The sequence below is a fragment of the Salvia miltiorrhiza genome, chromosome 2 (genome assembly GCF_028751815.1).
Source record: "Salvia miltiorrhiza cultivar Shanhuang (shh) chromosome 2, IMPLAD_Smil_shh, whole genome shotgun sequence".
Classification (NCBI taxonomy): Eukaryota; Viridiplantae; Streptophyta; class Magnoliopsida; order Lamiales; family Lamiaceae; genus Salvia; species Salvia miltiorrhiza.
The window spans coordinates 15,996,953-16,023,210 of NC_080388.1; the positions used below are offsets into that span (position 1 = coordinate 15,996,953).

The 26,258-nt window shown below is 35.5% G+C and overlaps 2 protein-coding genes across 4 annotated transcripts; one reads left to right on the forward strand and one right to left on the reverse strand.

The window, feature by feature from the left end:
* Window positions 1–4,748: 4,748 nt before the first annotated feature.
* Window positions 4,749–14,061, forward strand: LOC131011360 (snRNA-activating protein complex subunit-like). Of its 2 annotated transcripts, none has more exons than XM_057939156.1 (12): window positions 4,749–4,950; window positions 5,807–6,023; window positions 6,160–6,215; window positions 6,783–6,849; window positions 6,936–6,996; window positions 7,643–7,743; window positions 7,852–7,940; window positions 8,037–8,118; window positions 9,239–9,337; window positions 10,870–10,995; window positions 11,089–11,349; window positions 13,737–14,061. In XM_057939156.1, the coding sequence occupies exons 2-12, from the start codon at window positions 5,889–5,891 to the stop codon at window positions 14,016–14,018; spliced, it is 1,359 nt and encodes a 452-aa protein (XP_057795139.1). In that variant the 5' UTR covers window positions 4,749–4,950; window positions 5,807–5,888; the 3' UTR covers window positions 14,019–14,061. The 2 variants fall into 2 exon arrangements, with proteins under 2 accessions (XP_057795139.1, XP_057795140.1); XM_057939157.1 differs by having other exon boundaries at window positions 4,751–4,950; window positions 9,242–9,337.
* A 1,894-nt stretch (window positions 14,062–15,955) lies between these two features.
* On the reverse strand, window positions 15,956–23,678 carry LOC131011361 (probable galactinol--sucrose galactosyltransferase 2). Of its 2 annotated transcripts, none has more exons than XM_057939158.1 (14): window positions 23,107–23,678; window positions 20,228–20,472; window positions 19,851–19,941; window positions 19,589–19,637; window positions 19,420–19,511; window positions 18,857–18,964; window positions 18,648–18,776; window positions 17,999–18,409; window positions 17,640–17,781; window positions 17,487–17,554; window positions 17,108–17,242; window positions 16,808–17,019; window positions 16,599–16,687; window positions 15,956–16,509 (listed from the first exon to the last, which is right to left on the reverse strand). In XM_057939158.1, the coding sequence occupies exons 1-14, from the start codon at window positions 23,430–23,432 to the stop codon at window positions 16,228–16,230; spliced, it is 2,379 nt and encodes a 792-aa protein (XP_057795141.1). In that variant the 5' UTR covers window positions 23,433–23,678; the 3' UTR covers window positions 15,956–16,227. The 2 variants fall into 2 exon arrangements, with proteins under 2 accessions (XP_057795141.1, XP_057795142.1); XM_057939159.1 differs by having other exon boundaries at window positions 20,228–20,518; window positions 23,107–23,676.
* Window positions 23,679–26,258: the final 2,580 nt, after the last annotated feature.

A 26,258-nucleotide genomic window follows, 5' to 3' on the forward strand; every position in this document is an offset into this window, starting at 1 on the left:
TAAACCTTGCTTCGAGGCTTCTGTATAAATGACAAAATCATCTGATCCATCAGGTATGGTTAATACTGGTGCTGTCGTCAACCTTCTTTTCAGCTCTTGAAAACTTTTCTCGCACTTATCAGTCCACTGGAACGCAACTCCTTTCCTTGTTAATTGTGTCATTGAACCCGCTATCTTTGAGAATCCTTTTATGAATCTTCTATAATAACCAGCGAGTCCAAGGAAACTCCTCACCTCACTAGCATTCGTAGGTGCCTTCCAATTATTTACAGCTTCAACCTTAGCTTGGTCCACCTCAATTCCATTAGCAGTCACCACGTGACCAAGGAAAACTACTCGGTCTAGCCAAAATTCACATTTCTTAAATTTTGCGTAGAGTTTCTCACTCCTCAAGGTTTCCAAGACAATCTTAAGATGCTCTTCATGTTGGGCATTATCCCTTGAGTATATCAGGATGTCGTCAATGAAAACTATGATGAACTTGTCCAAATACGAGTGAAAAACACGATTCATTAGGTCCATAAACACCGCTAGAGCATTGGTTAAGCCGAAGGTCATAACTACAAATTCATAATGGCCATATCTTGTTCGAAAAGCCGTTTTCGAAATATCACTTCCCTTTATCTTGAGTTGGTGGTAACCTAACCTCAAATATATTTTTGAAAACACATTTGCGCCTTTCAATTGATCAAACAAATCTTCTATCCTTGGAAAATGATACTTGTTCTTGATGGTAAGTCGATTGAGCTCACGGTAGTCGATGCACATACGCATTGTTCCATCTTTCTTCTTAACAAACAGGACCGGCCCCCAGGGTGATACGCTTGGCCGTATGAACCCTAGGTCCAAAAGCTCTTGTAGTTGCGTTTTTAATTCCTCCAATTCCTTTGGCGACATCCTATATGGTGCTTTTGAAACTGGTGCTGCTCCAGGCATTAAGTCAATCGTGAATTCCACTTGCCTATCTGGCGGTATTCCAGGTAAGTTTTCAGGAAAAACATCGGGGTAATCACGTACTACTGGCACACTTTCAAGGGTAAGTTCTCCATCTTCTTTGCCTACGATGCTTACGAGATAGGGCTCACCAAAGCCTTCGTTCAATATCTTTATTGCTTTCATCGCAGATATCACCATAGGCATTCTTCTTAACCTTGATCCTCAAAACGAAAATTATTTCTCTTCCGGCATTTTGAAAGCAATTTCCCTCTCGTGACATTTAATTGTCGCGAAGTTTCGACTTAGCCAGTCCATACCCAAAATCACATCGAAGTCATACATATCTATGAGGTACAAGTCAGCTTCAAGCTTTCTACTTCCAAAGTTCAAGAAAATTCTCCGAGCAATCCTATTCGTCTTAATGCATTCTTCAGAAGGAACACTTATGTTCAAGGCTAAGTTTTCTACTTAAGAAGGGATATGATTCTTTTGACAAAACTTAGCAGAAATGAACGAGTGCGAAGCTCCAGAATCAAATAGAACAATTGCTGGTGTTCCAGATATGAATAACGTACCGGCCATTTTGTCGTCATCCTCCGCTGCTTCTTGATCTGCTAACGCGAAGAATCGGGTTGAGTATTATACTACTACTATCCACCACTTTTCTTAAAACCCCCGCCGTCAACAATGTGGAAACGATATCGCGGACGGGTTGAGTATTATACTTTCTAAACCTAAACCCTGAACACTAAAACCCTAAACCCCAAAGTCTGAATCGTAATAGGATTATATACTTGTAAGAAATGTAATTATTTATAGGAAGAATTGTAATATTTCAAAAATATTATCTTTCATCATATTGATATGATGAAATGTAATGATTTAAAAATATTATTTTCTCTATGTCAATAATTATTTTTGGTATAATAATAATTATTTTGCAATAACGTAAAAATAAATAAAATACAAACAAAAAAAAATAACCAAAAAAAGAAAAAAAAATAAAACAATAAAAATAAAACTGAAATAGAATAAATAAAAAAAAACTGAAAAGATTTAAAAAATAAAAAATAAATAAAAAAGAGAAAGAAAACGCATATATAAAATAAACAGAAAAGGAAAAAAAAAACATAAGAAAATAAAAAAGAAGGCAAATAAACTCTAAAGAAAAAAGTGTTAAAAAGATAGTAGAACAAAGATTTGAACCCGTAACCTTGGTGTTAATGGAGATGAAGTGCATGTTGCCATGGAACCAAGGCATTTGTTTTGTCTCATCCGTTCAAATTAAAATATAGAGATTTTGTTTGGGTCGGGTCAAGATCGACCCGATTCGTCGCATAGAGTGCGACCCGCCGCACAGAATAATTTGCGTTCAATTAATTGTTATATAATAATATTCTTAATATATTTATTAATAGTAATTAATATGCTAATATGTATATATCAAGTTAAAATGGACACATATTTACAAATTCTAAGTTCTATATAATTAAATGCAATAACATTTTAATGGTAGAAACAAATATTAATATTTTGTTGATCATTACATTATGATTAGAGTAAAATTTTGAAATAGCCAAAATGAAACATAAGACACAATTTATGGCCACTAATTGAAAAACATAAAATTTAGCAATTTTTATTGATTTTGGACGTTTTTACTCTTAATGAGGCGGACCGGGTAAGATCAGGCACGCGGGTCATGTGCCGCGTCGGTTTAGGCACTTATGACACTATTAGTGTCATAAGTGCCAACGAAAATTCAAAATAAAACCAAGTAAAATGGTTCTGTTGACACTTATGACACTATTAGTGACATAAGTGCAATAGTGTCATAAGTGCCAAGGTAAATAAAAAATTAACCAAGTAAAATGGTCCTTCTAGCACTTATGGCACTATTAGTGCCATAAGTGCTTAATAGTGCCATAAGTGCCAAGGGAAATTCAAAATAAAATCAAGTAAAATCTTGGCACTTATGGCACTAATAGTGACATAAGTGACAATGAAAATTCAAAACAAAACCAAGTAAAATGGTTTTTTTTGGCACTTATGACACTATATTAGTGTCATAAGTGCCAAAGGAAATTCAAAATAAAACTAAGTAAAATGATCATTTTGACACTTATGGTGTCACAGCCCGACCTAAACTAGTGTATAGCTAAGCCGGGGGAAAATGTGACTGAGGATAAGAGTAAGGACATGAAGAAGAAAATAGGTTTCAACAATAATCATTAACCTGCTTAAACAATAATTTACTACAATATCTGGTAATCATAAGCAATTACTTCTAAAAACTCACGAGTAGACAACTTACAATAACATCAAGACGAATTGTCTAAGTATCAAGTGGCATAATCTCTAAGCTATTGGTTTGAAATCTTTGCAACACATCAAGAAAATAAAATACACTAAGTGTTGCAGCGGAATAACTTAAGTGGATTACATGTATGAAGACATGAAATCCCGAGCCTAATTTAGTACTTATACATCAAAGCTTTGCTCTGCTCGCATTCATCTTCATCACAGCTTAACCTGCATATTTAGAAACATATGCATGGCTGAGTACTAAAAAGCACTCAATGGTCACATGCTAAAATAACTTGAAAGCTTGCTCTTAAAGCTATAAATTGAACTTGTCATCTCAAGCATCACACATGAGTTTTATTTAAATAACATGTGCGTGCAAAACTGTAAAACGTCTCTGTAATTATCATAAACTTCATATGCGTCTGTAGACATACTTCGTTGTACTATACCATATCTGCAATGATATCTGTGTGCCGAGAAGGTGGCCACCTTCTACGGTCACTGACCGGTCGATACGCTAAACCGGCTCACGGTCCTAGACTGGCCGATACGCCAAACCAGCTCACAGACCTAGACCGACCAATACGCTAAATCGGCTCACGGTCCTAGGCCGGCCGATATGCTAGATCGGCTCACAGTCCCTTGTGTACACTAATCTTGTCTAACATCTGGATAGAACAGGATCTGAATTCGATTAACTTCTAGTGCCAGGTAAGTATCATACAAGCTCATAAATTTTTTGGCAAGTTAATAACTTTAATATAACTTCATTTATGCGAACATCATTAAATAGTGCGCACTTCAAATTCTGAGTTTAGAATGCCCACCCGATCGTGATCTGACCATATAAGTAACTCTGAACCATTGTTTCACTCTCTTTCTTGTATCTGACCTTCTGTATAAAATAACTGACTAATAAATAATGAGAAAATAATTCGGACTTGATTTAGAGAATACTTATGTTGGTCTTAAGGTGATGGTTCTACTGAAAATCTTGGCATGGAGACTAGTTGCTATTTTGCAATTAAACTTATCAACAAATCCAACACAGACTTAAACTGTGATAATCATAACTCTGGCATTAATCATAACTCCACTCATTCTAATTTAATAAATAACTATTAACAAGAAATAATATAAATCCCTTTTTTTCCCTCTTCTTTAAAGAACCTAATTTTGAAATAATCTAATGCGTAATTTATGCATAAATACATAGGATAATGGCATAAATTAACTAATCTAAAGCCCAATTACTTAAAGGTATATTAGTGAAATAAATCAATCCATTAATAAGTTCATCCAAGACTTTTTTTTATCACAATAATAGGATTAATGTTTCAGCCCATAATTAAAACCCAACATCATTTCCTTTCAATTAAAACAAAGCCCAAAATTAAGTCCACTAGTAAAATGAGCCCAACCAAATTCACCTCTTTTCTTTCTCTTTTTCTTTCTCTTACGGAATTGACTACTCACCACTTCGGCCCTTCCCATTCGGCCATTCCCAATTTCTTTCTTCCCTCTGCTCTCTAGTCTCTACAGCTTCTCTCCTTCCCCCTCCATTCTATCTTCTATCTTTCCCCAATTCCTCAAATTAAAGCTACCTAGGGTTCTCTCTAAATTTCCCTCCTTCAATTCCACTTCTCCGGTGAGCTCTGCCGCCGCCGCCGCCGTCTCCGTTGCACCACCACTCTCTCTTCGTCCCAGGTAAATTCCTATTCGCTCCCTCTCGATCTCTCTCTCTCCCTCTCTCTGCTCCCTCTCGATCTCTCTCTCTTTCTGCCCGCTCTCGGTCTCTCTCTCCCTCTGTCCAGAACGCGGCGGCCGCCGCGAGCCGGGACGGCGTATGTAGCGCCGGCGGTCGCCGCCGCCTCTGCTTTCCCCCTCTTTTCCTTTCTAACTTCGCCCCCATCTTCCTACCTCGTCCATCTCTCTCTCTGCCTCAGTCTCTCGCTCATCTCCCTCTCTCCTTCTCAGTTGGCAGCCACCGCAGACCGCCGTGGCTCGGGCAGCGCCGGCGGTTGCCGCCGCCAGTCGCGCCCCGCCGTGGTGGCTCGCGGCTCCTCCTGCCGTTTCCCTTTCTTCTTCTATCTCTTCACTCTTTCTCTATTTGCTGGTTTTAATATATTAATAATATAGTTAAGGTGGGGATACTATATATGACACTAATAGTGTCATAAGTGCCATACATGCAACATAAATACAGAAACAATAGCATCATTTAAACCCTAAATGAAACATCAAATCCTAAATGGATAATCTAAAGCCTAAGTGTTTTTGCTTTTTATCCCTCTAATGGAAAGATAACAAAAAATTATAACTTTAAATGTTTGTTTTCTTGTCCCATATTTTACACAAATACTATTTTTGCTTCCTTATTTTCACTTCAAGGATTAATATTTTGGTGTCATAATATTATCCCATCTTGAAGTGAAAATAAGGAAGCAAAAATAGTGTTTGTGTAAAATATGAGATAAAAAAAGACAATAAATTTTTGTTATATCTCCATTTTAGTGAGAAAATGAGATTGTTTTAATTCTTGCAAATATTTTGGGTGTAATAGATAGCCCTTGCCTTGGCCGCCTCCATCGCCTCGCCGCCGTTGCAAACCCTTCTCCCAGCGCCGTTGCAAAACCCTTCCTACGATGGTGGGTCACGATGAGGGTGGTGAAGACCTCTATGTCTCAATTCCGCTTGGTGGTCCAATTTATGTCCCTGATCTCGTTGGTCCGCTCACAAGAGTCCCACACTTTGAAATTAGTGTCATTCAAGAACTTGAGGTATGCTCCTTGCTATTTTGCGCTCTTAATTTTCTTCTCCTGTCTATCATAATATTCCTTCTCTTCTGTCTCATTTGAGCGATGCTATAGCATTTTTTAGGAAAAATTATTCTGCAATTTTTTTACCTCCATGCAGAGTTTGAAAGAAGAGGTATATGGAGACACGGCACATGACTGTGATGAAGATACGTCGTAAGTATATATTAATTCCATAATCCTTTGTAAAACTATTGAGATTCAATGACTTATGAGGAGTTGGTTATGCAGTTATGTTGCTTGATGTTATGCAATAATATACCTCATGATTGACCATATTTAGCATCATAGTGTCCCGATTGCAATATTTTGTGCTTATGAACTAGCTTTGGGAATGAGAGCGATAAGCTGTGAGAATGTATTCTAATTTTTAGTTGTGAGAAGTTCTTTTAATTTGTTCACATTGAGGTGTCAGAATGTACTCTTAATTTCTGTTTAACGTGTGGTTTTGAAGATAAATATCGGACATACCATTTCTACATTTTCACTTCATAGTATATCCTGTGGATTTCGTGCTGGTTAAAATGTGGGCACTTAAGTGAAACAACACTCTGTCAATGTACTTTCGGTATTTTTCTATTTTTTTTACCTTATTAATTAGTGACTTTCTTGTGTTTTGTCAATGAGACTCCTATGTCTTGTTCTGTTTAATTATTTTGGCTGATCAGTGCTGTTCATTACTGACTTCTAACATTTAATCTTGTGCATTTTACATTTTAAAAGGGTTGATGAACTCAAAATAATTCAGGAGGACGAGTTAGTCAATAAAGCATTTGAAGAAGCTTTCAAGGTAATTGCTCTGAAATTTGTTTGATAAAAGTGGTGCTAAAATTAGCTTTCAATACCTGATAATCTCCTTTTCGTGTATAATAACAGGTTGATGAACTGGCTATAGGTAATCCACATGTTTCAGAAGAGCGTTTGAGCCCCAGGTTAGGTAAAAAAAGAACCTGATCATGCTTACACTTCTTTTGGGATGCAGTGATATCATTCCCTCTTTTTTCCCTTTGTGCTTCTGGAAAACAATTTTGGCTTTGTTGTCTCTTACATGTCCAGTAGATTAACTTTCATGTATTGAAGTGCATTTCTTATTCATTCAATATTCATCTATTACCCAACATTATTTTTGTTGAAAAACAGCTAGAGAATGGTATTTTTCATCTTCCGACAATGTTATCCGGTTCATATCATAATTTGCTTTTAGCAGTAGAGAAACTATAGAATCATGCAGTCTAGCCTTTTAGCCATAGATGCAATCTAGGAAAACTGGAAAAGTATATGGGGCCTTTGGTGTGAATTCAATTGTATTAGGTGAAAACAATGGAAAATATGCTTAAGAGTTAAGTTTCTAGTCCATTATATCCTACCATGGTTCATATACTGCTCTTGTTTCCTTTTTGTTGTTGAAGTCTGTTGTAAAGGTTAATTTTAAAAACATTCAATGAATTCAAGATCCTTTTAGACTTTTAGTTTTATTAAACTGTCATTACTAGATCTAGCTTTCCCTACTTTATGCTTGATGAAGTATTGGTATTGTGTATGCATCTGATTTCTAATATGTAATTGCTTTTTGCAAAATCCAGAAGAGGACAAGAAGGCTATTGTTTTAAGCAAATCAAACAAAAACCAACCTGGGAAGAGGAAGAAGAGGAAGGGTGATAGCAAAAAGAATAACTCTCTTGATGTGCTTACTAGTGACCTCATTATCCATGCTCTTTTTTTTATTACAATTGTGTTTACTGTTCTGGTTTGCATTTTGTAATTGTATTTTCATAGATTTTCTTTCTTCCAGGAGAGCTATATTGTAAAGGTGGAGCAGCTAGCTAGAATTAAATCAAAACAAGAAGAAGATAAAGCATGTGTTAGATTGCATTCCTTCAGGTAAGCATATTGAAAGTGGCTGATTGCTTTTCATCTATTTTATCAAGAGTGGCATTTATAATTTTGCCTTGTTCCGTCTTTACATTATCCCTCTAGTAATTCCATGATGCCTGGACATGGAGTAAATGCAAAAGCTGATAAAATAAGACCTCTGAAATCTGGCAGTGTGACAAAAAAGGTTCTTCATTCTCTTTCTCCCACTTTTATATTTTATTCATATAGAATATGATTACGGTGACAAATTTTTAAATCTAATATTCCACATGCTGCGCAGCTTAGGCGTTGCTCTTAATCATTTCTTGTGGCCTTAAATATTGTATGTAGTTCCTTTTTTTTTTTTTTTTAACTTCTATCATTTACCATAATTGATATGAGTTCATGAGACTAAAACTTAAAAGTGATTTTGGTCATGTGGGATATAGAAATAATCGATTTTAGTGTATCATATGACTTGAATATTTTCAACGTAATAAGGTCTTAGATATTTAAGAGAAGCATATGTTACCACAATACTTTTAGCCATTTTAATGTGATGTATTCAACAAATTTAGCTAGTTCTATTGATTGGAATTCAAGTTTAATTTTGGGCATTGATTTCGTGGGTGGTATGATCTGCTAATTTTTTTTCCCTTCAAAATTACTTTTGGTTTATGGAGGATGTTAATCTACAAACAGAATATAAGAACACATAATATAAGTTATTTGCAATCCATTCATTGATGTCAGTGGGAGTCCATAACATCTCATTATAGATTTTCATGTTTTAGTGCATGCTGGGTATCACTAGTTGGATTGCATGCGAGGGAGATAGAGTAATAAATTTATTACTGTCCAAGTTGAGCCCTTTTGGAGGTGTTTACTTTTGACTTTTGAGGATTAGCCTAGATAGAAATAGTATAGGCTAATCCGTTGTTACTAAGATGGATTTGAACTCTGGAATATCCCAAGGCCCTTGATAATTTCTATCATTGAGTTAATTTTGCTTGATTCATATCCCACTGAAAGGGTGGGATTGAAGATATCCTAGTCATGAGGATAAAAATATTCAATCATAAATCATCAATCATGAAACATTTAAAGGGGCAAGCTATCAAAATACTAGGTTTTAAGGTGTACTAATGAATGAAACATTGGTCCAAATGAAGCATAGTTGTGTGGTAATCCTCCCCATCTCTTTCTTCATGGTAGGGGGTTTGAGGGGTTAAAAATTTTAAGTGGTTGTGAATCTTGTGATGTTTTGTTACATAATTAGCTAATCCAATTTATTTTACTATCTAATGAAATTTTTAAATACATAGCAGGTGAAAGCCTCAAGTACCGGTAGTGATGTGCCTGTGCAATTTCCCGAGGCTATCCTCAGTTTTGAGGTTTACCATAACAAAAAGACATCTTTGAAGGTATTTGCCTCTTACGTACATTAAAAGGAGACTATAAGTTTATTGTTCCGCTACTTATTAAATATTCATTCTTGATCTAATCTAGAGGAACATGTGTTCCATATGTATCTTTTTGGGTGCAAGCCCCATCATCTTTCATACAATCTTTAAGCGTAAATACCACTTTATGCCTCAACCTTTGAGCGTTTTCCGATTTTCATAAATACAAGGGTAACTACAACTTTATACCCTTAGCTTTGAGCTTTTTTCTGAAAATGTCCAAACTTTCATATAATTACAATAATACCTGGGCATTCAACATTTCAACTAATGTATAATGAGATTAGCTTTTTGACATCTGAAACTTACTTCTACAAAACCTCTCCTCCATTTGTTTATGTTTTCTTAAAATCTCTTATTTTGAATATTTTTAGTCAGTTAGGAACTACTCCCTCCGTCCACAAAAGAACTTCCTATCTTTCCTTTTTGGGACGTCCACAAAAGAACTTCCTACCTATTTTTGGACTATACCCCACCACTTATAATCCTCTTACTTTTCACTTTTCACAACTCCCAATATTAATTATAGCACCTTTTCACCACTCCCAATACACTCAACTATCTTTTATCCACTCTCAATACATTCAACAATATTTTTTCTTAAAACCCGTGCCACTCCCTCCTAGGAAGTTCTTTCATGGACGGAGGGAGTATTAGATTGTATTACATGCTGTCTCTTAATGCGACATACTTAAGGACAAGAACTTAGTAATTGATATTGTGATTCGGATTTCAGTAGATATGAATAATTTGGTTGTATTTGATATTAATATAAGGTTAATTATGTTTTGTGTCCCCAACTTTCAACGTTTTCCATAAAATGTCCCCAACTTCCATTTTCTCTTCAAAAACTCCCAACTTTTCGTCCCCAATTTTCAATGTTCTCTAGAAAATGTCCCCTACTTTTGTTTTCTACTAAAATACCTCCAACTTTAGCATTTGCCAAAAATGTCACACTAATATAAAATCCGGCAATGGAATACTTTGCCGTATTCTTGGGAGGAATTACTTTTTTTCCACCTCACCCAATAAAACGACGTTCCACCAAAGAATCTGGGTCGTTTATTGAGAAATGCTCAAAGTGGAGGACATTTTCTAGAAAATGTTGAGGAGGGTTTGGGGTTTTTGAATAGAAAACAAAAGTTTGGAACATTTTAGAAAAAGCTGAGGAGGGTTAGGGGTTTTTGAAGAGAAAATGAAAGTTGAGGATATTTTGTGGAAAAGGCAAAAAGTTGGGGACCCAAAACAAGATAAACCCTTAATATAATGTTCTGAAAGTTTTTGTAGATCTTGTAACTGGGGAAAATAGTAAATCCTTGAGCTGATTGTTTGTAAACAACAATTCTCAGTTTCCTCCCTGGTCTTGACTGGTTTTTTCCAGAACATCTTCTTCTGTTATTTTTGTAGGAACCGCAAAATTTAGATTGTAGTCCAAGTGGTTGTATGTGTCATATCTTTGCAACTAATGATTTTTGTTTTTTAAAAATGTGTAGACGCAAGAATTCCTGGTTCTGGGACGGCAATTTTTGACTGAAGTTAAAGACAAAATATATTGTTTGACAGATGAGATAATGGAGAAGGCTGGGAAGTATGATCCTTCTGGATACTTTCTAATAGAAGTAAGTTCTTTCGCTGGCCGAGACTCGAGAGAGAGATTAGCTTCCACAAAAGAAAGCCTCCTGCTGATTCCTTCTTGATACTTTTGTTTGTAGGATGTTTTTTGTAATGACATGAGGGAGTCCTCATCCGTGGACTACAGCGAAACCATTCTTGATTGGCTCGAAAACTCCAAGAATGATGCACTTGAAAAGTGGGAATACATTGTTGCCGGTGATTTGCGACAGAAACAAAAGGCCCTTTTGGGCAGTGACAATAAGCAGCAGTTGCCAAGATTCAAATCTCTTCATATGCAGAGTACAAGATTTTGTGACTTAAATTTCCAACTTGGTTCTGGGTATCTTTACTGTCATCAGGTATGCCTTTCTAATATGTCATTTGAACTTTCACACAACATTCATATTTGTGTGTAACATGTATACCTGTATGCCTAACTTTATGGGCTTGGATTTATGCTATTTGCTTAAAGATTTCCAAGCAAATAAATTATTTAAGTAACTTGGCCTAATAAATTACTTTGAAAAATGAATTAGTTGATTGATTAGCCCTATCCTATTGAAAGGATGTGTGACCATGGCTTATGAAAGTGTGATAGAGAAAAAGAATAACACGATACTATACGAAACGGTTAAGAAAAAATTGTTCAACTGGAATAAGAAAGTAAAACCGAATGTAAATAACTATCATGAGATTCCTTCTCCTGCCCCTAAGCACTGCATGCAGACTCTAAAATCATATAGGTCCCAGATAAGCTTTCCCTTTAGCTGGTGGGATCTATTTATTCAACCTAAGTGCAAAAGCCCACACTCCAAAATAATTAACATTAGAATTAACTAACCGTAGCTGGATTCATTGGTGTGGTGTGGAATGTAGGCATGGTGGCCTAGTTGGTGCTGCTGTTTTCGGCTTCACTGAATTTCTGCATCATATGGGTGTCTATCGGGAATATCAGTTGCAGCTCACGAAACTGGTGCTGTATGGCTGCAACTGGTGCAACCATACTATCGAGTTGCCCACCAGGGAACTGAATTCTGTTGAAATCTCCTTGTTTTTCTCCTTTCTCCTTTAACTCCTCGAGTCTATTATCTAACTCCATCCGCTTGGTGAGTTTTTGGCATGTATGGATCTGGAGGCTTGGACCGAAGTGATAGAGTTGAGTAGAACACTACAGTAGAAAACGGAACCAATGAGAAATACTTATTGAACTTGAATTAGCTTTTGAATCTAAACACCAATCATCCTGCTTCTTGCCCATGCTAGCGCTGACCCACAAATCACAAGGGTCCTACATAAGTTTCTCCTTTAGTGGATAGAAACATGTATTTGACGCGCAAAAGCCCACACAGAAGCCTGCAACCAAAAATAACTAACAATAGAATTAACTAATAAATAATAGGAAAACACAAAAAATCAATTATAACGAAGATATAGAGTATAAGAAATAAAGTTGGCATGCATGCTACGGTAGTCTGCCAGCTGTCACAAGTTTGTTACATTTGCTGAGTTGTATTTTTCTTTATCTTGCTTTACCAACGTCTCTTTTCATGAGCACGTATAAGTAGTGAGCTCAGCTCTGTTTGTATTTCATTCACTCAAATAATAGAAAAACTTTTCTATGTTCAAATCTGGTTTTCTCTCAATTAGAAGACTCCCCTACTCTGATCCCTGATGCCCTGGATCCTGAACATCAAAGTGTTCTTTGGCTTTTGCATGTGATTTTCGGATTTTCTTTAATGTTGAAATGCCTCTGTGCGATGTTTAAGACTAATATGTATCCCCCAAGTATTTTAAGGCCATCGAATAGAGTGTTCTGTGAGTGTCTATATCTGAACCCTACAAGTAATTGGACATCTACATTATTTACTGTTCTCCAGTGAAGCCATCAAATAAGTTCAGGATCTCATACCAACTTGAAAGATACTGCTAGAACCTAGCCTATCGAGTAGGCAACCCCACCTTAGCAGCATTGCAAGGAGTAGGAGTAAAGTGCATTTGTCAATCCCGGTGACTAGTTTCTGTATCTTATTTGAGGAAATTAAAATTGTGGAGCTTTTCTAAAATGAGATGAAGAATGATAATGCACACTTATATGTTGAACTAATGTTGATGAGAGGTTGTTGGGGGAGGGGCCCGGAGGGTGGTGAGACAGATGGTAGAACAATGTAGTTATGGAATTGATAAGTCTTTTCTCATAGCTTACATATTTTACCTTTCTCTTTTTTCCACTGAAGCCCATTTGCTTTAATATGGCCACTGCCATATTGTCGCGACTGTCATCTTAACCTTATTTAATGTAGAATTGCCAATTATAAAATGTGATAGATACACTTTACAGTACCTCTTGAAGAACTGCAAGTATTTTCTTATTGCATTCATGTTTATGGCTGAAACATAAGATACTCTTTGCATGTATATTGCCAACCGATACAAGCTTGGAGTTTCTGTTCTTTTCTTTTTCTTTCCTTCAAATCCTTACTCATTGTTTTGATTCTTTACAGTGTATTGTGGGCTATTGTTTCTGTGAAAGGGTTTTTCTCTGTTCTAGCATGGAATTAATAATGTTTAATAGGGTTGGGTTATAATAAAAACCCGATTTTTCGTAAAAACTACGACCTTATTGCACTTGACCTATAAAGTAACTGCACCCCCATGAAATTCGAGTTCTTAGATTTTACGAAAAATGAGGTTTTTATTTGATCTTAATCCTATTTAATAATAGTATTTACTTCTGTTGTTTCGCTAGGGGGATTGCAAGCATTTAATTGTAATACGGGACATGAGACTCATACATCTGGAGGACGTACAAAACCGATCAGCTTATCCGCTCATCACGCATCAGCCAAAGCTGCATTTCAAGAAATGCTCTGTATGCAAAATTTACAGGGCAGAAAAAGTGACTGTGGATGACAAATGGACCTCAGAAAATCCCTGTTACTTCTGTGATATTTGTTATTATATGCTTCACTATGTAAATGGGACTTTGCTTTATAGTGATTTCAGTGTCTATGACTATCATCATGAGTAATAAAATAACAAAAGAAAAGGAGAGATTGCTTTTCTTTTATGAAGTCTATTCATCAGCAGAACGTATTTTCTTATACATGTGAGGCAGCATGTTACTATTGATTAAATCCTGTGAATCAATTGTGCAAAGCCACGAATTTGGTAAGTTAGTTTATACTATCAGTTTGTTGAATAGATCTTATTACAACCCATTTGGTTTAGTCTATTTATCAATTGAAATTGCCCAAGCAACGGGTTGGAAGCTTTAGCTGAAGGTGGACGCAACGCATGTTTTTCAGATCCTTCATAACAGATCAAGTGAAATACTGTTCGAAATGTTTGCTTTGCATGATTGATGGGATGGATTTCAGAGAAGGCAACACTGTTGTAGATCTCACCGCTCATCATCTTGTTCTGCAAAGGTGTACTATAAATAATTATTGTATTATTAAAAATTAATTTATCTCAAGGTTGAGACAGTTGTTTTTTAAAGAGAAATAGTAAAATAAGAAATCACCTATGATGCACGGATTCTTCAAAAATTAGCATGTACGGCGAATCGGATTCTTTTAGGGTGCGATTCTCTCGGATTCTCGTCGAATTCGCACTCGATTCGCCACGTGGTGTATCTTTTAAAACAATTTATAAAAATAAACCGAATTCGCAAATTTCATAGACGAAATTCACGTATCTCGTGCACGAAAGGCCTACACAAGGTTATTTTAATAATTTTATTTTCAGTTATGACTTATATATTGGACTAATAATATTTGAATCGTTATATTGTTGCTCAATTAACTTTAGTATAATTGAAAATGCTTAACTTTTGGGTAAAATAAAATGTAAATTACATATAATTAATTTAAGAAAATTTAAATTGTATATATTTTATAAGCATTATATATCATAAAATTTTAATAATTAGATGTATCCTTGCCGAATCGCACCCTATAATTTTAAAAAACCCGTATCCCCGTACTCGTATCGTATCGCCCCCGCATCCGCACCTCCGTACCTATGAAACATAGGAAATCACTTTGGTTTTGTCATGTTCTCTGTCTCATTACAGATGTCTTATTACTTTTGGGCATAGAGACTAAGAAAGATGTAGTAATTAACAAATAAAGTGATTTGGTAGAGAGAAATAAATTGTGATATCAAAAAGTAGGTATAGTATAGAGAGAGTAGGTGGTGGATTCATTAGTTAATTAATCTCTTAATTATTTGCTTGAAAAGAAATGAGACATTTCATTATGAAAATTGAGACATTTGTAATGGGACGGAGAGAGTAATTTGAAGTACCAAACGCATAGATAACCACAAGTTATGTATCTATCCAAATTTATAAGACCTACCAAACAAGCGCTAAGAATTCACATGAAAACAAATTATAAATCATATTATGAAATAAATACCTTAATAATCAATTATAGTTAGAAACTAAAAAGTAAAATGTAAAAATAATATAAACTCTAAAACAACATAGCTACATATCAACTAAGAGGGTGTTTGGCTAAGCTTATTTTAAAGAGCTTATAAGATATAATTTCTTAATAGCTTATAAGTTGTCAAAGTGTTTGAGTAATTTAGCTTATAAGCTAAAGAGAGAATTTTTAGTTAGTGATAGAAAATTTTAGTTAGAGAGAGAAAATCGAAGAAAAATGAAATTAGAATTATATGTAATGAAAATAAAAAATTATAGGAGTAGTTGAATTATTTTTATAAAATGAATGTTGCTTATAAGATAATGAGAAAATAAGTTGGGGTAGAGAAACTTATTTTGTGGGGAGCTTATAAGCTCTTAAAGCTTATTTTTAGAGCTTATAAGCTTTATAGGAACTTATTTTGCCAAACACTTTGAAGGAACTTATAAATTGTTTTAAAGAGCTTATAAGCTCAGCTAAACACCCTCTAAGAATGAGTCGGGAGCAGAAAAAATTCAGTTGAAGTCGAAACACAAGTAGAAATCTTAAAGAAATGGATTAGCAAGAAAGAAAGCAACATATCAATTAGAGGAGTCTTCTATGAGATTCTCAAATAAAAAACAGGAGTCTTTTATGAGGACCATGTCATACCTAGATAATTAATTATTACAGAGCTGAAGCAAATCGAGAACTACAATTGAATCAGTAAAATGTATCAGATTTTATCACAGTTGTGTATAACTTGGATGATGCCATTGGTTAGCATTGCTGCAGTATTTTTGAAGAATTTTAAAGAAGAAATGGACATCAATGATAAATATCTATCTCCCATGAATTTGCTCCGGTTGGAACAATAACTGACAAAAAATGCTCTTCACTGCAAAACTTAAACTGCACCTCTTCCATGTTCACATAGCAAACCTTAGGTTCCGAACTCATATAGGCTCCAAAAATGCCTTCTCCCCTTCCTCTGATTCGTATTTTGTCGCACGAGGAGTCGTTGATAGCCTCAACTGCATCAATTGCCCCTCCTGAGTTGTACATGTTTATCAAACCAATCGGAGCAAATTGGAGTTCTTCATTGTACGACTGTACAGAGTTAAACACAGGCCATTATGAATGTGAGTTCCTCGATTGCCAACTGAAACGAAGTTTCTGCTATGGAGTAGTGAAACTACCTTGATTGGAGATACAGTGAAGACATCACATTGTAAGGTTTTGAGCTTCACAGTTAGCTTTCCATGCAGTGAAACTCGAGAGAGAGAACCTGAAGATTTTAATAAACAGTAGAATCTTGAAGAATTTCATCTCAGATGAATGCAGGCATACTCAAATGCTAGAGATAATTTCAAATAATTGAGTAACCAAAATGCGTTAAAAGGAAAACCTGATTTGAAAGAAAAGACTGCAAAGTCTCCTGTCCGTGGCTGCAGATCGATTTCTGTGAGATACTCGATATTTGTTGGAGATATCTCCCCAGTCAGCTCGAGGCCATCTCGCTGAACGGTGTTTTCCAAACCAGGCCAGGTTCCTGCTCCTTGGCAATTGAACACAGCAAGCACTCCACAAAATTTGTTGAGGTTCCATATCTTCATAAGGCTTTTTTGAGTTGGCAAGAAAAAGCCTTTGAGTATAAAAGGTAATGATGCCTTAATGATCCAAAACTTTTATCTTATGACAAATATACCTTTCCCCGTCCATAACTGGATCGACAAATAAACAGTCACGAGTAGGCCTTCCAGGATATTTTGCCCTCAACACAGCTCCATCAGGCAGCACAAGCCTTTTTAGTATCTCAAAATCATGCTTTCCAGGTTTGTCACTGGCTCCAGCGCAATAATGCAGTAAGTTAGGCAAACGGCAACTAATACGTTTGTATTTGAGAAGAACTATATGTGATTTTTAAGGTGATGATCAGTTGATCACCAATTATAATAACACTGGCTGTAGTTTCATGCTGAGCAGAACTAAGAGCAACCTTATTTTTATCTTCTTGGATAATAGATTTAATTAATTTTTACTGTACATTTCTCGTGTATACTCAAATTGACCTAGCCTGTATATACCTCACATAGACACCACAACCACCAACAGCTCGAGCAATTGCATGAAACTCAGCTGCATCATGGAGGCTCTGAAAATAATCAAAATTAACATTAAATTACTTTTGAGTGCTGTCAAATGTTAAACTAATCATATTGAGAAAGAGTATCTCATACATAGAACATATCCCAATCTGGGACAAATACTTCACCAAAGAATAAACTATTAAAAGCTACAGCAGCTATATGCAGCGTCTGTGTAGTTGGGTTATTGGGATAATAATCATCCGATGCACGCGTAATGGCACTTGTATTTGCACTGCAAACATAAATAGTTTATCAAGCTATCATTATTTTTCCATCTGAATAGTGTGTAAACAGCATCCACCAAGCCAGTAGTGCAAGTGACATTAAGAAATATAACTTCTTATGGAACATTCTTTGTTAGAGGAAATGAAATAAAAATTATTAAACTATGTTTATAGCTTCTCTTTATAAATGGACAAAAAGAAAGATTCAGGTTACAAGTTTAGTACCTGTAAACAGAATCTGTACTCTGTGCCATACAGCATATTATACTATTGTCTTGGAAGTTGTTGGATATTGACTTCTCGAGAGATTGATGAAAACTTCTAGTAAGTGAAACTCGACCTCCTGAACCTGTGGCTACTGTTTCTAGTATGTTTTGTACGTCTACCTTAACTCCATCCACTTCCTGTGACACGAGATACCTGTGCAGGTCGTCATAAAATTCAAATATCCTTTCTGGATCAACTATACCAACACCATACTCCTCCATACGGTCCATGGCTATGTCCCTGCGATGTGCAAGATTTCCTATTGATTGTTGTGGGAACTTTAATGTCGGATTGTATTTCTGAGTTCCTGGACAATTTGGGTGAAGTCCACCCCAGTATCCCATTAACGCATGCCATACATAAACATACCTGGAAGAAGAAACAAATACGTACTTAATGATGCAATATTCCATTTTGAGAACAAAAAACTCTTAGCTATCTATGAAATTTTTTACTGAGCTTCCGGAAAGCCTGTCACATCAGTGACATCACAGATGATGGTGATTCAGAAAATTCTATTGCCCTTGAATCATTGTTTTGTACTCAATTTGGTAACACTATAAATTGATAATCAATAGGAGGAAAGACGGGAAAAGAAAAAGCATACTTGAGGCCATAAGTTCCCTTTATATCTGAAACAAAGTCCTTTAAACTATGTGGCGTGCCGCTTGAATCATCATTTGCTGCCTTCCGAAACTTTTCATTTTCTCTTATACTCATCAATCTGCCACCAAACCTGCATTTCCAGTACTGGCCAGGTTATATTACATAAGAATTCTCCAACTTAAATATCAAAGAGAGGAACAGTGAACTTACTGTGACCCTTCTCGGAAAGGCTCTCCCTCCTTTTGGAACTCATTGGCTGTGTCTTGCCATCCGTCATCAATGATCAAAAACCTTGCCGGAGTGCCACCTTCAGATAAGCTGAGATAAAAACAGAGTAGGCGAAAGACAATGAGATCACCTAGACTGAAGCTTCGGAAGAAGGCTAAAGAGAACAACTCGCTCAAAATATTCTAAAGATTCATGTTTAGAATTTGGATATGCATCTACAAGTCATGGAGACTGTCATATTGCTGACCATACATGCAGAAACATAATCAATAATACGCAACTTTCTCAGCCTAAAATTGATGATGAGATGAAGTTTCGTGATAATATGTAGAAATACTGACACCTAGGAGTCAAAATCTTCTGCTCACAAAAAATATTAAACCAATAAATACTTCAAAGATAAGAATAAGCAGTAATAAATTTAACTTCCGAGCATATTTACAACAAAAAATTCTCTTTGCATCAAATATAATACAGACCAACAATGAATTTCCAAGAACATTAGTAGAAGTTGAAGAATGAAATATTATCAAGGTAGCATAAACCTTTTCAGCCCATCTCTGATTCCTTGAGGATTGACATCTTGGTAAAAAGCATCCCAAGTGCACCAACCGAACCAATCAAGCATCCCAGGCATCTGGAACAACAAGTTTTTATTTCTAAATAACAAGTTTTTATTTTCAAGATAACAAGAGAGTTTTTCAAAGAACATGCCTGCTTGGTCTCTCGAAGAGCAAATGTTCCATTGTACTTTTGCAGAATCCTGTGCATTGTCAGAGGTCACAAAACCATTATCTATGACTATGACTTTGTCCTCAGTACATGAAACAATCAAAGATTGCCAAAATACCACGTGCTATTGAAATTAGTTAGTGTACTTTTGCGCTTTCATGCTATCAACGAAACAAAATCCTCTACAAAGCGATTCGATCAAATCTAGTCATGAAATTCACAGCCACTTTTGAGGCCCACCTACTTCATAGATTCCTTGATCAATTCGAAGGGGTTGCCTCCATAGTTCACTAAAACTGCTCTGGAAGACCCAGGTCCAATTTTGTTGGAGTCACCTACAAAATCATGAGAAGCTCATGTCAGAGTACAGTAACCACATATTAGTATTTTATGCAATATAGGCAATGGAAAACAAGAAGCACCATTGGTTAAAATGCATGGAGCAGAGTTCTTGAGGTGTCAAAATTATGCCAGCTTTCCAACCAGGAGAGAACTTTTCATGCAAGATGATACAAACCAAGATCCACCCAAAAATATTTAGCATGGCATTTTAGCTACACTCCTTGGAGATAATGAGCACTTCAAAGGCAATTAATATTGAACAGACTGAGGATTCCCTACCAGTTTCAACGCAAACTTCTAGCTCATTGGCTAAGTTCCCCTGCAGGCTGCTCCTGAATTCTCCATCTAATATAGGCAGAAACAGCACATAAGCTGTATTTCCATGAGGTTCTCCAGAATTTGGCTCTACCCTTGCCTCCAGAAGCAACATCTGCGTTTCAACTGGAATGTCCTTCGCTGAACTCCCCACTCGCGGTATCATCCACCATATCTTGAACCTAAACAGCGACAGAAATCTCGCTCCTCTGCATTCAGCACATACATCACACCATTTGACAATGTTGGTAATATCTTACCAATCATGTGCAAACAAAAAGAAAAAAAAGAAAACACATAAGGAATTAAGAATAGCACATGAAGCCAAAAGGGAGGGATGGAGGGAGAGATCAAAGGGAAAAAAAGTTAAGACCCAACATCAAACACAAAAACAACAAATGATAATTTCATAAAAATATGTTTGAGGGACCATAAAATTTCAACGTCACATATCTACACTTGCCCTATAAATTGTTTGCATTGCTGGCTCTATGAGAAAGCACATTGAATTTCAAAATTTTAACGAACTCTAAAATGGGATTTCATACTTCTATAAATATTCAGCTTCCTGTTAGAGTATAATGCATTTCTCATTCAGGCCAAGAAACTCATGGAGATGGAGGCATTGAATTTCAAATTAACGAACTCTAAAATGGTATGAATATGATTATGCTTCTATAAACATTCAGCTTCCTGTTAGAGTATAACGCAGATGCATTTGGTTCATTATCGGGATTTGTGCTTCAATGTCTTCAGCAGTGTTAATGGGAGTATTTCGAGATACAAGGCTACTCATGAGAATCAGGTTTTGATTACAAATTTACAATGAAACCTTTATAGCCCTGTTGTTAAGCATGCCGCTACAAGAATTGTGCTCAGCTTGCTGTTCCATCTAACTAGCTTGTTACACATTTGGATGTGAACAATGCCTTTCTGAATCTTAGTCGTGAACTTCAGGAGCAGATATATATGAAACAACCACCTGGTTTTGAAGAGAAGTTATACCTTTCAACCTAAGGTCTTCTGATTGAGCAAAGCATTTTTTGACTTAAAGAAGCTTCAGAATCTTGGTTTACCAAAGTTAAAAGTGCTCTCATATGACTTGGTTTCACACAGAGTCTAGAACTGATTTCTGTAACTTAGCTCTTGATTATGTTGGTGATATGCTAGTTACTGGGAAACTATAACCAGCCTCAAATCAAGCAGCTTAGCACAAAACCGAGTCAGCAATTCTCACTTAAAGCTCTAGCGGATTATCATTTCTTAGAATTGAAATCTCCAATACTGCAAAGGGAATCCATGTCCATCGTAGTCAAGCTAAATACACCATTATGGATGATCTTCAAAAGTTTCAAACGAGTGATGCTAATCCCTATGGTTTCATCCCGTCAATTATCAAAGAGTGAGAGGAGGTTCACTTTGTTGATGGAAAACTTTATAGAAGTACAACGGATGAAAATGTGATTTGCTGCAGTATGCTACAATGACCAGACTAGAAATATCTTTTAGTGTGAATCAAACGAGTCGATTCGTGGCATCACCTCTTGAAACACTATGAAGGCAGTTAAAAGGATCTTGAGATATTTATAGGTCCAACAGACTGTGGGTTACAATTTGAGAAGTCGTAGTATAACTTAACTGCTTCTGTTTTAATCTGTCTTATATCTTGGTGCTTGAAGAAACAGTCAGTTGTTTAGACAGAATATCAAAGTTTGGCTCATACTGTTTCTGAGCTTACTTGGGGTTCATCCTTGTTGAAGGAGCTTTAAGTCAAGGTTGTTAAACCTCTATTGTCTAGGTAGATAAGCTGAGTACTATTAGCTTCCAACTGTGTCCTACATGATAGAACAAAGCACATGGAGCTTGACACCCAATTTGTTAAAGACAAAGTTGCAGCAGGATACATTGAGTCAAGGCACATCCCCCCAGCCTAGCAAATTGCAGTAAACCTACCAAGCCACTTAGTTTACAATTCTTCTCAAAGCTCAGAAATAAACTCAAAGTTTGTTCCTTAGCCTCGCTTGAATGTTAGAGTTCACTGCCTTTCTCATTCAGGCCATGCAACTCATGGAGCGGCTACAACTCGTTCAGCTCCAGCTCAACACAAGATGTTCAGCTGGAAAGTTGCTTGGCCAAATAATCAAGTATATACTCCTCGGGGACAAAGACGATCTCATGCACAGCATTTAATATGATACATATATGTGTGATCATGTACATCACCTCGCAGGTAGTATAAATCATAAATACTCCTTTCAATCCATCTACAAAAAATTTGCCACTTTCCATTTATAGTAGTAGAGTCCATATGACTTTACCATTGATATGATCCTTTCTCCATTTTATAACCACTCAATTTACAATCACTTAATTTAAAATTACATTTATAGTGGGACCTTATTCCACTACCAACCATTTTATTAAAACATGTGCCGTCCACAACATGGCAAAAATTTTCACAATGTGGGCCCTTATTCCGCTACGAACCATTTTAATTAGTAGTAAATTTCATTACATCCTACCAAACAATGGATTACATATTAGAGATATTCTGATACATCCGATTAAACATGATACTGATATTATATCAAGCAAAATACCATAATGAGCCCATATTGTGAAAGAGACAATCCCTCAGAGCTGTTACTCATAGCATTAGTTATAAGGAGATGGGTTCATGATTCTTATCAACATATTTGAATGTAAGAATCATAATTAAATAAAAACAAGAAAGAGAGAAGCAAAAAACAATAGCTCGACTTAAACCAAATTCTCAACTAACTTCAGCAAGAAGCAAAAAAATGACTACAGCCGCAATTCTCAAAAGAAAAACAAGAACTTACTGAATAACTCCCAGCTTGAACACATGTCTAGAATTGCTCTGAGAGGAAACAGCACCCAAGAATGCCGCTGAATCGGAGCACGGCGTCACCACAACATTCTCCGGCACGCCCAAAAGCGTGTTCTTACCGTTGAAGCTCAAGACTCCATCTTTGAGAACGGGGGCCGTCTTGACGAACATAGAGCACCTGCCGCCGCAACCACTTCTGCGCAGACGCAAAAAGCCATTTTGCAAAACCTTGTTGCCGTTGGTTGGTGAAAATGGAGACAGATTGTTGAATTTGAACCGCAGAGTCCTCAGAGAAGTGGAAGACACCGCGGTGGTCATGGATAGGCGATTGTGCGTGACGATAAAGCATTACATGAACATATAAATATATATATATATGCAGTGTGTAAATCCGGTGGACCACAAAGTAGACGGAGAGGTAAAGAAGATGGGACGAATCTATAATTCTCTCTTTAAGCGCCTAATACTGGCGACAATTGGAGCGGACCACCACGCTTCGGACCACTTGATATTTTTCTTTCTTTGTTTCTTTCTCGCTCTTCATGTCTGAATTTTGGTTGGGTGTTTTGGTAGGCCTCAATTTTCAATTTGGCATTCGGCTTCGGGCTCGGGCTGCCTAATCTAAAGAATTTCAATGTAATTCTATAGTATACAACAACTCTTTTTTTTTTTTTTCACAATACTTTCTTACTTTTAAAAAATAATGGTATTAATATGGCAAAACTTGATAATAGTATGTATCAATAAATATACTGATGATGGTGAAATAAGGCTATTATTAAAGAAAAAAAGAAGAAGAAAGAAAACTGAACTCTAAAATTTACAAGCGTAAGTCTAAGAGTTGAATCTCGTTAAAATAATTTACTGACGAAATTTTAAAGGGAAAAAACACCGGTAATAAAATAGAGTCTCATCTAAGTGTTATTGGAGTTATTTTTATTGACTCTATGTTTGAATTATTTTCAAATTATGTCTCTAAGTTTTATATTTTCATTTAATGATTTTTAAAGATAACTATTGAGAGTAATTTGTGCAAAATAAAACTGGGAAGAAGACAATATCAGCCAAAGACCAAGTCTAAGCTTGGATTCAAGGATGTTGGTTAAGGTTTACTTACCATGTATTTTCCACCAAATCAGTCACGACTTTGCAGCACATTCTATAGCCTTCAGTCCTTGCTCTCCAAGCATATTATACGTCTATAAATAGATAGGAAGGCTACCATTGCATTCGGTACTAGTTCAAAAAAAAAAAAAAAAATACAACTATCGAAAAGCAACACTGTTAAACTGTATTGTTCCAGCATACACTACAACATTTAGTATAGCTTATTTTGAATGGGAAACTCGTGAGTCTATGATTAGTTGATAGATTTTGTATGTTTGTGATATTAATATTAATTTAAATATAAGTCTAATTGTTGCTAGCACATACAATAAGATTAGACATAATTTATTTTCTTATCAAAGCTACTTAAGTGGAGGGATTCTATTAAGTAGATCGTGTAATTATTGTAAAAAAGATTTTTATAGTGGCTTGACAACTGCAATTATTTAACACTGCAATAACTTTCAATAATTTCCAACATACTCTGTTTTACGGGAGCAACAACTTTCAATAACCTTATAAATTATAACCTCAATTTAAATATCTATATAATATATAACAACGAAATTGAATTGTTCTAAATAGTAACTTTTTTTTCCCTTTATCCACTTTTTCATTTTATCACCTACCACACTTAACACACTGAAAACTACTTCATCTGTCCACAAAATGAGTACCCATTTGTGGACGGCACACATTTTAAGAAATGTATTGAGTGTAGTGTGAATAGAATAAGAGTCTCACCTTTTTAAGTGTATTAATTAAAGAGTTTTGTGGGGTACACTTGCCAAAAGAGAAATGTGTACTCATTTTGTAGACGGAGAGAGTATTTTTTTTAAATTCCGTGCTCAAAAGAAATGAGTCATGTTTTATGGGACGGATTGGGTAATAAATAAAGAGTTAAATAACAATAAATTTAGAGCAAATGTAGCCACATTTGTGGCCACCCACAAACTAGTATAATAAGGAAAATCTTGATTTCTTTAATTTATTTTTTAAAATAAAAATAGGATTTAGTTATTTTATTATATTGTCTATATTTTACTTATTTTTTTTTGCACTTTTATTTTTAATTTATTTTTTAATAAAAATAAAAAAGTTATCAAAAAATTATAAAAAAAAATAACTACAATGTAGAGAATATGATAAAATAACTAAATTTTATTTTTATTTTAAAAAATAAATTAAATAAATTAAATTATTTTATATTTAAGTAAATCGTGGACGGCCACAATATGACAGTTTAGCATTACTCATTAAATAAATAAGAAGATCACAATATGGGGGGATTCAGGTGTTCGTTATGATAGCTGCCGATCTTTTTCAAATCTGAGAAAGATGTGTGTTCTCTTTCCTCACTTCCCTCTCCTGGACATGCCCTTATACGATGTACGTTAATTTTTTATTATGAATTATTTACACACAAAAAAAAAAAAAAAAACTTTAGCGGAAGTACAGATCTAAAATTATCACACCATTTTATTTAAATTTTTACGAGAACAGCATTAAATTTATTAAACATTTCCATCACGAAATACAAGTTCGCAAAGCCATGCCAGAAATTCAGAATGCGGCGGCTTGAAATTTTTTAACATATGTATTGACATGTGCAAGTGTCACTTAACGTGCAACGTCCCATAGCACGTGTTCCATGTTTTAACTTACAATCTGCCAAACATTTATTCTCGTCACATAATTCTCCTCCTGGGGAAGAAAAATCTTCACTACATTGGTCTCCTCTACAAATAACTGCAAATTAAATGTCAGAAAATAAATTGAAAATATTATTTTAGATTATATTATATATGTGAATGTATTGAAGTTGAAAAGTTATTACATGGACACAGAATAAGCATAAGCAGAAGAGCTGCGAGAATGGAATGCTTCATAGCCTTCATTTCTGATTTCATTTGCTGTTGGGCAGAGCTGTGTAATGAATATATGCCGGAAATAATAGCAAAGATCGAAATTGTGTAAGAAACTGAAGCTTTTTGTCCTATATATAGCGTAAAGATGGCCCAGAGATTACATATATGG

What these genes read in the sequence shown, in the direction of transcription:
- LOC131011360 (XM_057939156.1), top strand. Translation starts at nt 5,889, where the DNA reads ATGGTGGGTCACGATGAGGGTGGTGAAGACCTCTATGTCTCAATTCCG. An exon ending in GACTGTGATGAAGATACGTC is followed by an intron (nt 6,216 to 6,782) that starts GTAAGTATATAT and finishes ACATTTTAAAAG; the next exon opens with GGTTGATGAACTCAAAATAA. An exon ending in GTTAGATTGCATTCCTTCAG is followed by an intron (nt 7,941 to 8,036) that starts GTAAGCATATTG and finishes TTATCCCTCTAG; the next exon opens with TAATTCCATGATGCCTGGAC.
- LOC131011361 (XM_057939158.1), bottom strand. Translation starts at nt 23,432, where the DNA reads ATGACCACCGCGGTGTCTTCCACTTCTCTGAGGACTCTGCGGTTCAAA. An exon ending in CTCTTCGAGAGACCAAGCAG is followed by an intron (nt 19,512 to 19,588) that starts GCATGTTCTTTG and finishes TTGTTGTTCCAG; the next exon opens with ATGCCTGGGATGCTTGATTG. An exon ending in CAGATTGGGATATGTTCTAT is followed by an intron (nt 17,555 to 17,639) that starts GTATGAGATACT and finishes GATTATTTTCAG; the next exon opens with AGCCTCCATGATGCAGCTGA.